This window comes from Monodon monoceros, unplaced genomic scaffold (assembly GCF_005190385.1).
Source record: "Monodon monoceros isolate NGI ecotype Baffin Bay Population unplaced genomic scaffold, NGI_Narwhal_1 Super_Scaffold_8, whole genome shotgun sequence".
Lineage (NCBI taxonomy): Eukaryota > Metazoa > Chordata > Mammalia > Artiodactyla > Monodontidae > Monodon > Monodon monoceros.
The window spans coordinates 51,885,140-51,899,231 of record NW_021703785.1 but is presented as its reverse complement, the minus strand read 5'-3'; the positions used below and the strand labels follow the sequence as shown (position 1 = coordinate 51,899,231).

At 37.8% G+C, this 14,092-nt stretch overlaps 1 protein-coding gene across 1 annotated transcript in view; it reads right to left on the bottom strand.

Moving 5' to 3' along the window:
• Positions 1-14,092, bottom strand: part of DNAJC15 (DnaJ heat shock protein family (Hsp40) member C15) — a 62,235-nt gene that overhangs the window by 30,893 nt on the left and 17,250 nt on the right. Inside the window, exons 2-3 of the mRNA XM_029210589.1 lie at positions 4,973-5,024; positions 2,611-2,684 (exon numbers count right to left, since the gene is read on the bottom strand). Coding sequence (XP_029066422.1) covers positions 2,611-2,684; positions 4,973-5,024 — 126 coding nt within the window. The remainder of the gene's footprint in view (positions 1-2,610; positions 2,685-4,972; positions 5,025-14,092) is intronic.

Below are 14,092 nucleotides of genomic sequence, written 5' to 3'. Positions count from 1 at the left end.
CTTTTGAGTGACAGGGATTTATTGACACACGACTACAGTCCCTATTTGTTAGTAACTCTATTTGATTCAATAATGAACACAGTTACAAAATCAAAACACTGTAAATGCTGTGCTTATGAATTTGGCTTTTTGGAATCAGTGCCAAGAGAAAGTATGTATATATTTCATTCCTCAATTTCCCTGGAACAATTAATATTTAAAGAAGTATTTTAAAAACTCCTATCTTCACTGAGCTATAATTATGATGATGATAAAGATATTCCAAGATGTTTCACTGCAAACTGAAAGAGTAGTACTTGTGGAAAAGGGGCCAGATTTATCAAAAGGCACTTGTCTTAACTTGAAGCCCACCAAAGGGAGGGAAAGGGGGCACGTATCACTTTTCTCTCCTTAAGAAATGCAGGGGCCGGGACTTCCCTGGTAGCGCAGTGGTTAAGAATCTGCCTGCCAATGCAGGGGACACAGGTTCGAGCCCTGGTCCAGGAAGATCCCACATGCCGCGGAGCAACTAAGCCCGTGAGCCACAACTACTGAGCCTGTGCTCTAGAGCCCGCGAGCCACAACTACTGAGCCTGCGTGCCAGGACAACTGAAGCCTGTGTGCCTAGAGCCCGTGCTCCACAACAAGAGAAGCCACCACAATAAGAAGTCCACACACTGCAACGAAGAGTAGCCTCCGCTCGCCACAACTAGAGAAAGCCTTCGCACAGCAACGAAGACCCAATGCAGCCAATAAATAATTGAATAAATAAATAAATAGAGACACCTTTGAAAAGAAAAAAGAAATGCAGGGGCTGCATTCAGGATACCCATAATAATCTCTTAAACTATTCTACCTTATCTGTGAGCCTGTACAGAGCAGTGAAATGTTTCTCATTTTCTTTCTCTCTTTTCCTTTCAGTGTTAAATAATGTAGTTCTATAAAACACAAGTCTATTTAAGGTATAAATATATCTACTGAAGATCAGCATAACAGGAGAGAAATGATTTCTGAAAGTCTCTAAATTTGCTTTACATAAACATATAGAAATACATTTAAATAACTATGTCAAGCCACCATCACCTAAGTCCCTGGACCATCTCAGTACCCTCTTAACAGGTTTCACAGCTTCTCCTCTGACTCATTCTAGTCTATACTCTTTGCAGCAGGCAGAGTGATCACCTAAATTGGTAATCTTGTTGCCCACATGCTCAAAACCTTCCAAAGGCTTTCCATCACACTTAAACCAAAATCTGCTATCTTTGTCACAGTCTATTTGGCCCTAAGTGATCTGGGCCCAAACTACCACTGTTCCTTCCACATACTCCACTGGAGTTACTCTTGCTGCTAAACTCATTTCCACCTCGGGACCTTTGCAGTGTTCCCACTAGAAAGCTCTTTCTTCAGATGTTCACATGGCCTCGTCCCTCATCTTCTCAGAGAGGCCTTCCTGGACCTATCTAATATAGATTCCTCTCTGCTGTTAAAGAATCAATCTCTTACGCTGATTTAGTTCTCTAAAGAAAACTAAACTTCTACCTTCAACACCTCTACATATTATATATCTTATTTATCTGTTAATTGTTTCCACTAAAAAGTAAACTCCTAGAGGGCAGTGTCTTTGTCTGGTTCATGACTACCTCCCACTCCCCACAATAATGTCCAGTATATAGTAGGTGCTTAATGAACATTTATTGAATGAATGCTAAACACCTATTAATACTTAGCCAAATAAAATATAAACAGGAAAACAGAAAATAAACACATGCTCCCTCTAATCACAGACATGCATTTATAAGTCTGCAAAATCACTTGCAGTTCTTTTGACCCCGAGTTTAATTATCTGTCATAATATAGTATGTCATCCTTTGAAAGCGTGGTTATTGTTCATGACTAACTAAGCCTCACAAGCCTATAATGCCTTTGCTAAAACAAGCCATTCATTCTCAAATTGCTGTAAGCCAAGCTGATCTATCCCAGGTCTTCTGTTTCCCAGAAATCAATGTTTATGTTGTAATGCTTCAGTGAGTTTTCTTTGCATGGTCTCTAGTGGTCACAAACCACAGTTCACCCAGTTCACCACACTATAGCTTTTTAGATACCTACTATCATTCATCTTTTACTTATATTCAGCTCAGCAGAGTAGCTGTAATGCTGGTAGATGAATGTATAAGCCCTATAGGTTTCAAGGTTGGAATCATATAATTTTATGTTTGAGATAGCCAGGTGTGGTGGTATGAGGGAACTAGTTTCAAATGTGAAGATGAAATAAACTTTTGGGTAAGCTCCATCAGGACAGGCACCATGTCTGTTTTGTTCACCAGCTATGCCTAGCCCCTGGCACAGGACAATCACTAAATGAATACTAATTAAACAAGGAAAATAAATTACCTCAAAGTTGATGTAATACTACTAAAAGGAATACGATAATTAAAACTCAAAGTCAGGAATAAGTTTAGATATAAAATAACATGACCAAGAAACTTAAAAGAAACTAAATCAATAAAGTTGCCAATGATACAAACATTTGTATGAAAATCCAAAACATTTTCCTGAATTACTATCAATAATGGCACATAAACAAAAATCAAAGCAAGGTTAGATTTCTAACTAAAGCCATTTTTAACTTACAGGAGTTGAAATCTTCTTTGCAGCTTCTGTGATTATTTGTCCTAGAGGTTTCCAGATTTGAAATGTGTAGCGACCTAAATAGTAACAGGAATAAAAGCAAATATATTTTCTATAATGAAAGCCAACACCCACAAAGTGCTCACCATAGTATTTATTGTTTACTTTATATATGTTATTTTAATACCTATCTCAAAATCTACCTGAAAGACAGTCACATTTTTTCAAATTTCTAATTTATTAAATGGAGGACAGATTTCATTTTAATATAATTTTCATAGCTACTAAATTAAGCTTTAGTTCATAATTATAAAATTAGAAAATTTCAATGGTTATGTATAAAATCCTACTTTTATACAATGTTACAGGTCATAAAAACAATAACACCCTAGTACTCAATTTCTCACTGAGGATGACTACTCTCCTAAAAGCTTCTTTTATTTTAGTGCTTTCCTTTCTTAGGCATCCTAATAATCAAAACTCCTCTGAGTCTGGACAACTAAGTAACAATAGCAAAACAGGTCCTAAATTGTTTTGAGGGCATAGAACAAGAATAAAATATTATCTGGCTAATTTACCTTTTGTACCCTAATCAGAATGTGTGTCTACTAATACTAGGGTCTCTTTTCCCAAAGCTCTGCTAGAAAACCAGTTATGACCCTCTGAACTTAAATTCAATTTCTAACCATAACATTATTTGCAAATCAAGATTTCTACTGGGAAAGTTCAACTACATAGATGTTTTATAAGAAGTAACCTGTCTAAACATACTGTCATTCCTGTGCAAACAACATGTTACAGGGAAAAACAAAGGATGCTAGACATAGGAAGATGTGAAGTAGCCAATCTAAGTAGGAGATAAAAAGCTCTTGAGATCAAGTAGAACATTAAATAAAGTAAAATTAAATGAAGCTGAAACCCTAACTCATCTAAATCTCTTATATAAATATCAACTTCCATTTGATTCTACAACAGTATAAAATCTGGCTTTTAAAGTGCCTTAAAATTCCTTCAAAACCACAATCATGCAATCTCAATGTAAAAAAGCAATTAAAGGCTTCAAGAAGTGACATCTGGACATTTACTTTAACTATAGAGGAGAATATCTAGTTCCAATAGTCTAGGGGTACTTTCTCCTAAATTCTACTCTTCAGTCGTATTTGACCCTGAAAGAGAACTGCCTGCTATTAATATTCTAGTTAGTAAACTGAATTTGGCAACAGAGTAGTATGTATAGAATACATACACCAATTCTTCTCATTGTAGAAACAAGACCTTGGCAAAAGTATATCTTTCTCTAATTTCAAATAAAAATCTTACATTTGAATTTGAAATAACTATGCCTATTCTGCTACAGTAATTAATACAAAAATTGTTTTATGTTTATGGGCAAGTTTGTCAGAATTCCTTTTCAGACATGATACTCTTCTCATGAAACCTCAGTAAGTAGTTAACTATAGTTATATGAGACACAAGACTTTGACAGTACAAGAACCAAGAGAATCTGAACCACTGATCTTCCTGATTTTAAAGTTCTTACTGGTAAGGTGCTTTAAACAGAGTTGTGTGGAATTAAATATTATACAAAACAAAACAAAATCTTTTATGTCTCTTTTTCTATTGGATCTCACTGCATATAACCACAATGGAATGTAGCTCCACCTAAAAAGAAGATCCAATTAACAAGATCAAATCCATGGAACTTAAGAGACACAAATGCTAAATGAAAAATGTAAACCTTTATCAACAAGGAAATGCTCTCAGATTAACATTTAATTAGAGAATAGCTATGCAATTTAAAACTATAAATTAATGGTTAGAAGAGACAGCAATTTTACTTTAAATCTTTATTCTTTCTAAAAAGATTTTGGCAGTAAAAGAAGTTCTCCTGGGTTTGTCAAAGAAATTACACCAACATGTTAAAATGAATGATAAATATACTATAAAGAATGGCTACGCTCATCAGAAAGAACTGACAGCTCAGAAAATGTGTATTCTTATCGGCAAGAAAAAAATATGGGAGAATAAAAGAGCCCCATTATCACTTACACTGCTTCATATTAAAGAGATTTTATTTTTTAATAGTACACTATAGCTCAAACTAAAAAAATGTGAGGAAAATCAATTATTATTGGGGCTAGTTTTCCTAGCTTTTGTATCGTTAATTTCCTTCACTACAAAGTTTATCTAGATTTTGCTGTGCTGACAAATCTTCAGTGACTATAAATGTTGCAAAGAATGGGAACGTATGTCTTAAAATCAAAATCCTCAGAATACTAAGAGTCTTCTCATGAATCACTATAGAAGCTACTTGGAAATATTTCTCCTGCAACATTTATTAATATATATCCTTTATTTATCTTACCTGCAAATCCAAGAGCTGCAATACCCAGTCCCACAGCTATCAAACTTCTTGCCTATGGAGGAAAAAATGATTATCACTTATAGTGTTACATACTGGGTTTTTAAAGTAAATCATTTAAAATAATGAGAATAATTATGATTAATAACACATTTTCCTCAAGCTCTGTGGTGTAGAATTTTTTTTAATCTTCAGGATTACAGCTAATTTTCAGTGAATTAAAATAATTCTAGATTTCATTTAATTTCCATGTATTTGAATTTGTTCTAATCAAGAGCTTTTATGTTACCTATTGCTAAAATGTTTTCTATAGACTATTCTTAATAGTGGGTTTAATGTATTTATCTTCTATAAAGCTAAAAGGTAAATATTTCCTCCTCATTTACATATGCAATGCTCAATGGACTCTGCTATATTTAAAAAACTTGATAAAATGTATCCATGTTTAGAAAAGAAGTCAAACTGCGAAAAATTAGTAAAAGTGATGAATAACTTAAGAGCTAGCTTATTTCTACCTTTCTAGACCAATGTAAAAATTTTACAGTAAGAGCCAAGAATTCAGAATTTAAAGTTATGAGCTCATCCTGATAAATTTTAAATTAGTTATATACTCCATATCAGTCTATGCTTTTCTCCTGAACCACCCTGGGAAAATATTTGTCACAACAGAAAAAGGTTTTATGTAGCAAAGATCAACGGTTGCCCCCCAAGATCCATTTTCCCCTTCTTCTACAGGATCAAAATTCCTATTTTTAGCCAGACACATATTTCCAAGCCCCGCCTTAGACTTAGGTACAGCTACGTTTACTAAGTGTTGGCTTATGAGATATAAGCAGAGTGGTGTGTGCAGCCTCAGAGAAGTCCTTCATGGGACGGTGGAATGTCCTTCTCCCTTTCCATTCCTCCTTCCTGCTGGCTGCAATGTAGACATTATACCAGGAGCTGCCATGTCGGATAAGGGAGGAAGAACAATGAGATGAAAGGAGACCGCATCCTGGATGATCATGTAGCTGCCACAGCACCCCTGGACTGCTTCTATTTACATGAGATAAAAATAAAATTGTCTTCCTAAGATACTACTACTATTTTCAGTTTTCAGGTACTTGCAGCCAAATCAAATTTTGATGGAATCAGAATTAAGGAGAGACACTACAGAAACAGTTTCTGTCTGATTAGTGGTGAAAGAGGCAAACCCATAAGATCCAAAAACTAAAAAAAAAGCTACAATAATCTCACTAGGGAATAGAATGGAGTCATTTGACAACAGTACAAAAGAAATCATAAGATGGAGGCTGAGACTAGATGGATAGTAAAACCGAAAAGCCCTATAGCCATCAGTTTTCAAGTTCTGTAAGGAATGCAAATCTTAGGAAATCAAAGCCCCAAGTCTTCAAGAGGAGACTCTATAAGGATAAACATCAAGACACAAAGGCCAACTGTATGAAGGTGCTCTAACTTTAACACCCAGTAACTCTCTCTTAGAAGTCTAGAGCTCTTCATAGACAAGATGAGGAAAGTTCATCTAGGTTTCCCCTCCTCAGTTCCAGTTCCTTTTTTTTAAAGAGTTAGACTTTTTTTTTTTTAATAAATTTATTTATTTATTTTGCTTCACTGAGTCTTCGTTGCTGCACGTGGGCTTTCTCTAGTTCTGGTGAGTGGGATCTACTCTTCGCTGCAGCGTGCGGGCTTCTCACTGCGGTGGCTTCTCTTATTGCGGAGCACAGGCTCTACGCGTGTGGGCTTCAGTAGTTGTGGCATGTGGGCTCAGTAGTTGTGGCTCACAGGTTCTAGACTGCATGCTCAGTAGTTGTGGTGCACAGGCTTAGTTGCTCTGCAGCAGGTGGGATCTTCCTGGACCAGGGCTGGAACCCGTGTCTCCTGCATTGGCAGGTGGATTCTTAACCACTGCGCCACCAGGGAAGTCCTCAGCTCCAGTTCTAAGATTCACCTTTTCACCAGGCAGAGCACTAGGGCAATCTCAGTAAGGGAAGATTCTTTCCCTGGCAGAGAAGGACAAGCCTAGAGCTAGCTAGCAAGAGGCCAAACAGTCTTTGAGTTTCCCTTCAGGTTGTCTAGATGTAATTACTCCTGAACTGAAGGGAAATGAGTATTGATTTCAAGAAGATGTTCTGTTGAGGTATATTTTTGCCATTTTCTAGAGCTTCCCAGGGGCTACATATTTTGAGTTTTCCAGTCTTATTTTCCATTGGTTCACTTTAAGGATCCTCAGTCCAACCAAAGTACTCAACTGGGGCTTCCCTGGTGGCACAGTGGTTAAGAATCCACCTGCCAATGCATGGGACACGGGTTCGAGCCCTGGTCTGGGAAGATCCCACATGCCGCAGAGCAACAAAGCCCGTGTGCCACAACTACTGAGCCTGCGAGCCACAACTACTGAGCCAGGGCACCACAACTACTGAAGCCCATGCGCCTAGAGCCCATGCTCTGCATCAAGAGAAGCCACTGCAATGAGAAGCCTGCGCACCACAACGAAGAGTAGCCCCCGCTCACCGCAACTAGAGAAAGCCTGCACGCAGCAACGAAGACCCAACTCAGCCATAAATAAATAAATTTATTTTTAAAAAAGTACTCAACTGTTTTCATGTGTGAATTTATTTTCCTTCCTCATAAACTTGTTTATTCTTTCATCTGACCAGAAATATTTATCTTTGCTATCAAGATCTGACGTATTCTTAATATTTCAGCTTGAACCAGCCACAGAATGGGAGAAGTCATTTGCAACACATAACGATGAGCACATGCCCCAAAATACAGAGAATTCCTCCACATTAAAAAGACAGATGGGGCTTCCCTGGTGGCACAGTGGTTGAGAGTCCGCCTGCCGATGAAGGGGACACGGGTTCATGCCCCGGTCCAGGAAGATCCCACATGCCGCAGAGCGGCTGGGCCCATGCGCCATGGCTGCTGAGCCTGCGCGTCCGGAGCCTGTGCTCCGCAACGGGAGAGGCCACAACAGTGAGAGGCCCGCGTAGCGCAAAAGAAAAAAAAAAGAAAAGAAAAAGACAGATGATCCAGTAGAAAATGAACAAAAGAGTCCAGGGGGATTTCCCTAGTGGGTCCAGTGGTAAAGAATCCGCCTTCCAATACAGGAGACATGGGTTTGATCCCTGGTAGGGGAACTAAGATCCCACATGCCGGGGCAACTAAGCTCACGTGCCACAACAAAGAGCCCACATGCTGCAATGAAAGATCCCACATGCCACATTGAAGATCCCGTGTGTCACAACTAAGACCCAACACAGCCATAAATAAATAAATAAATAAAATATTAAAAAAAAAAAGAGTGGGTCAGGGACTTCATAGAAAAAAATCTAAATGGCTAATAAACATATGAATACTAACAATAAACACCAAACCAAAATGTTGTAGAAATATTAATACAAGAATATAAAGATCTCTGGCCTTTGTGAAATTTGTTCTATCCACCGATGCATCAAGCACCAAGCAATAATATCTACACTTCTAGGGTTATTCTGAGGATAATATTAATAACGTATGTAAAGGACTTAGCACAGTGGCTTGGCACATAGTAAACAGGCAGTAAACGTGAACCACTTTAATGTTATCAATAAGAATAACTAGCTATTAGGAATGTAAGTGGTGTAACAGAAATACGAACAATGTTTCATAAACTCTTAAATTTGTCCAAGTAAAAGACAACTCACAGGAGTGGTTTTTGAGGTAGGCTGTGGAAAATGAATTGGTCTTCTCTAGGTTAGATAATCCAAATTTTCACATTTTGAAAAACGCCTATTTGAAAAACATAAAGTCTTGAAAAGTTGAGTTATTTTAATTTCACAATTTTATAGGTTGATTATTGCATCATTTTTATTATTTCTACTATTCAAATATATATATATGAGACAAACAGTTGCCTCATTATTCTAAAGAGATTTTTATGTCAAGGTATTTATATCAGAAACATTAAATCATCAGACATTTGATCATTTTTCACTTTAATCTAACAGTACGTAAGGCTCAATTGTGTTTAACAATTAAAAATTCAATTTAATTTAACAAATTAAGTATTGAGTACTCTGATGATTATTCTCCCCTTGTCTCTCCAGATTCATTTTCCACCCTTCTCAAAAGACTACATTATCCAGTCTTCGCTTGCCCTCTCTCGCTTCTGGTTGGGTTTTGCCAATGAGAGGAAGTGTTGAACAGAACACCATGCACTGGTTACCAATCCCAGAAAAGGACTCTATACATTTCTGCCCATTATATCTTGGTATCAAGGTTGTGAAGGAAAACACAACAGTCAAGCACTAGGCAGAACAATGATTTACTCATATAGAGAAGAGACAGAGTAAGATCAGCTCCAGTCATGTGCACTAGTCTCATACGGCTAGCGGCTGCCAGCCAGCTGACAAAGGGAAATTGGCCCACAAGCACCCTCCCTCTCTTTATCCCACACTATCCCTAGAGTCTGAAATACTGAAAGCTGAGGGCAAGCCTGAAACAGGGGACAATAATCCCACAAAGTACAGGTTGTGTGAGCTCCAAGTGTTCCAAGTCCGAGACCCATTCTTACGAGGCCAAGAGGGGTTGAAAGGCTATGCACGTGAGACTTTTTCCCAACAGGAAGCATCAGCAGAAAAGCAAAGAGTGGAAGGAGGTAGAAACAATAGTACAACGTATTCCCTGCTATATTTCCTCTTTGGCCATGGCTCTTGTTGAGTGGCTCCTCTTCCATACCTGTAACTCTCACTGGGTTCTGGAGCATAGTTCCCAACCCCTTGCCTCTTTGCCTGAGTGGATAACTGTTTCCAACTGGTGCTAGTCCCTGGGTGATTCATCATCCCTTTTTGGTTACTTTAAACTATGCCCACAACTCTGCAAATAGTCCCTTCATTAAACTATGTTCCAAAAAACCATCCATTACTACCAGGACCCTCAATGATACAAGCATGACTGTACACCAGTCACTATACACAACAAGGCAAAGGCCTATATCAAATGGGTCCTCTACAGGATGCTAAACATGGTGAGCCTCCAACGTTTATGCTAATCTCCCAAAGATCTTTATTTTTAACCTATCACATTTATTTCACTAATGTATGCTTAGATGTGTTCTGTCTCCTTAAGCTTTTCTAGATAGCAAGAGCTTTTAAAAAAATCTGATGAACTCTATGGATCAACACCTTAGAAAAGCGCAAATATATATATACACCCTAGAAAAGCACAAATATTTTTGTATATAATTTGAGGGAATCCATGGGTTTCCCTGAAGCCCTTCAGCTCACAAACCCCAACATGAGAACCTCTAAGAAATAAATAAATGGGGGGCTTCCCTCATGGCGCAGTGGCTGAGAGTCCACCTGCCAATTCAGGGGACACCGGTTGGATCCCTGGTCTGGGAAGATCCCACGTGCCGTGGAGCAGCTAAGCCTGAGTGCCACTACCAAGCCTGCACTCTAGAGCCCATGAGCTACAACTACTGAAGCCCGCGTGCCTAGAGCCCATGCTCCGCAACAAGAGAAGTCACTGCAATGAGAAGCCCATGCACTGAAACGAAGAGTAGCCCCTGCTCACCACAACTAGAAAAAGCCCACGTGCAGCAACAAAGACCCAACACAGCCAAAAATAAATTAATTAAATTAATTAATTAAATAAATTTTTTAAAATAAATGTGGACTTCCCTGGTAGCACAGTGGTTAAGAATCTGCCTGCCAATGCAGGGGACATGAGTTGGATCCCTGGTCCAGGAAGATTCCACGTGCCGCAGAGCAACTAAACCCGTGCGCCACACTACTGAGCCTGTGCTCTAGAGCCTGTGCGCTGCAAGTACTGAAACCCATGCGCCACAACTACTGAAGCCCGCGCACTCTAGGGCCCGTGCTCCACAAGAGAAGCCACTGCAATGAGAAACCCACGCACCGCAACGAAGAGTGGCCCCCACTCACCACAACTAGAGGAAGCCCACGCGCAGCAACGAAGACCCAACGCAGCCAAAACATATAAGAAAAAAAATTAAAATTAAAAATAAACAAATGCCCACTGAAATAAGAAGGGTGTTTCATTTACTTTGAGTTCCTAGAGCATATCAGAAGATCTGCCATTTATATTTCATTTCTCATTCATTCAACAATAGTACAATAAGAAAAATAATGCTAATGCCAGAATTAATCTCTATTTCTGAAGACTAACTTTATAGAAAGATAAACACTAAATGCCTTGCAACCTTTAAAAACAAACCCAAATTAGGTAGATCATTGGAGCAAATAAGAATGTTCAATAAATGACCCCAAACTGTGCAATCAAGTCTTACTCATCCACACTGAAAATGGACAAAGTATTAGCATAGCTAATCAACAACTCATTTCTTATTGGAATTAAATTACTTATTGGAAGGGGACTGTATCTGATTTACCTCTTTAATAGTATTTTCAATTAATTTGACATTAAAATAGTTTATACCTTTTGAGCATAAACAACTGATAACAAAAATCTATTTGGAAGTAGAACTCAACTTGAAATTTTAAAACTATTATGCGTCCTGCGCTACCAGATTCCTGTACTCTGTAATAAGAATAAAGGTCCTCTGCATGAAGTTTTCTATGGAAATACTGTCAGAGAGATAAGCAAATAAGATAAAACTTTAACCTCAAACGGTCCAGAATAAGAATATTATTCGTTTCCTAGAGAAAAATATTTATCTACTACCTGTTTTTCAGTCACTAGGAAGTCATTTGTACTCTTTTTTTCAGACACAAATTTAGAGAGCTCTAAAACAACAAATTCCACCAACTCTCCACATACATGAATAACCCAAACAGAAAAAAAAGATCATCTAGTTGCAAATACAGAAGACAGGAAGCACAGGAAAATCCATCTGAAATCTGAGCAAGTAGTTCACGCAGAACTCTCAGCCATACCTTTATCCGACCTTAAATTTTTTTAAAGTAAAATAACATCTAAAGCATACTGGGGCTTTAAAAAACAAAAGCCCATGGTTCATTTGGCATAACTGTGTAAATATCAGAGAATTCCATCAACATCTTCTCTATTTGACTACTGTTGAAAAAAATTTCACATATGCTTTATCACTATGCTATTTCACATTTACTTAAACTTCAGTGTTGTACCTTCAGGCTAACAGGATCTATTTTATTTCTTTTATATACGTAACACCATATTTGATCTATGTCAAGCACAATGATGTGCTTCAATTTTTATTCTGAATGTTTTTATAAACAATGATGCTTTAAAACTAAATTGCCAGTAACAGAACAAAAACGACACTGAAAAGACAATTTAAAAGCAAAATGGAGAGTGAGGCATAGTGCTAGAACCATAAGTACTGTCATTGTCTACCAATTAGGCAATAACCAGGTTAAATGTCTATGATTGCTCATGCAACTAGACTGATGTCACGTTACATCTGTGTTTTTACAGAAACTAGGGAAATGTTGCTACTTTTTTGACTTAGGGAAATTAGAATATGGGCTGAAAATAAGACAGGCAGTGTGATTTAAAAAGAAAGATATGTATACACCTGTACTCTGGCCTAAGCTAAAATGGCCATAGGTGTCAAACATATGTAGGAGCCAGCAGATGGTAAATGTGGATGCCATACAAGGTATTTTTGTTGTTGTTGTTTTAAACATCCACAAGGCTGCCTTCAGGAAGTTTTAGTTTTGAAACATTTTCTTTGAAGGTTCAGATGGTTAGAAAAGCAGCTAACACTTTCTAGGCCTGCAGAAGATCTAAATAAATTCTTAGATACATTTTTTTCTACATAAAATTATGTGAGCACGTATTTATAACTAGTTGATCTTTCTATAAAAAAGGTATATATGTGCACATATATACCTAAAAACTAATACAGTTACAAATCAATTAAAAATTCTACCAACTAATTCTTTTACAACTGGTCCAGACCAGTGTTTGGGGAAAGTGGTCTATATAAGAAAAATAGAAAAATTCCATTCACACCAAATTTGGAAATTCAGTTTTTAACAATCTCATCATAGTCACCACAGAAAACAAAGATGATATGTACACATATAACTAATTTATGTGTTATTGGCCAATGGTATTTAATTAAGTTTTTAAAAATTCATGACAACTTTGGATTATATTTCTCAAAAATGCCAAAAAGCATAGTTTTCACTGCATCCCCTTTGACCATACACAATGCATGAATATTTTAGATTTTAAAATGTCCAAACATATGTATAATAGCATTGCAGAAATTAACGAACAGTAAATTACCAGTGAAATCACTGACTGATTTAAAATGGTTGGAGAGTTACCATAACGAATCCTCTGCCTAGGGACCTCCCTGGTGGCACAGTGGTTAAGACTCTGCACTCCCAATGCAGGGGGCCGGGGTTCGATCCCTGGTCAGGGAACTAGCTCCCACATGCATGCCACAGCTTGCCTGCAAGCTGCAACAAAGGAGCCCACGTGCCACAAATAAGACCCGGCGTGACCAAATAAATAAATAGAATAAATAAATAATTATTAAAAAAAAAAAAAGAATCCTCTGCCTAGACTGCTAAAGCTGACTGGAGAAAAGTCTTATGAACACACTACATAGCACCATGATAAAATTATGGTTTCTGATGGCGGCTGGGCTTTCAAATCCACTCAGTCTCATCATCTCCTTCATCCTTGATTCATACCATTCCCCATTCCTTTTTGCCCTTACTGTTCTAAATTTTACTTTTTTCATTAGCCTTCATGTTTTTCACCCATGAAGCAAGCATGAACTTCCTCAATCTTCCCTTTCACCCCTGAATGTATAATCCATGTGCTTCAAAGTTAATCAGGCCTGGGCTCCAATTCCAGCTCAACATTTACCAAATCTGCGACCCTAAGCTGATCTCTCTAGGCCCATTTCCTCATCTATAAAATGGGAATGTGGGAATGTGAAAACCTAATCACAGCATGCTCAAAATGATTTATGAGAAAAGATTATGAAAAATGACCAACGAACTGTGTAAACATGGCAGATGTCTGTTAGTTCTTTCTTCACTCCCACAATTTTACTCTTAATCCTTTCTGTTCTCTGTTCATTCCTCCTGGAAAATCCCTGCTTATTTCAAATAGCTTTAAGGTCACCTCCAGGTAAAATTTACGCCACCCATCTCCTCA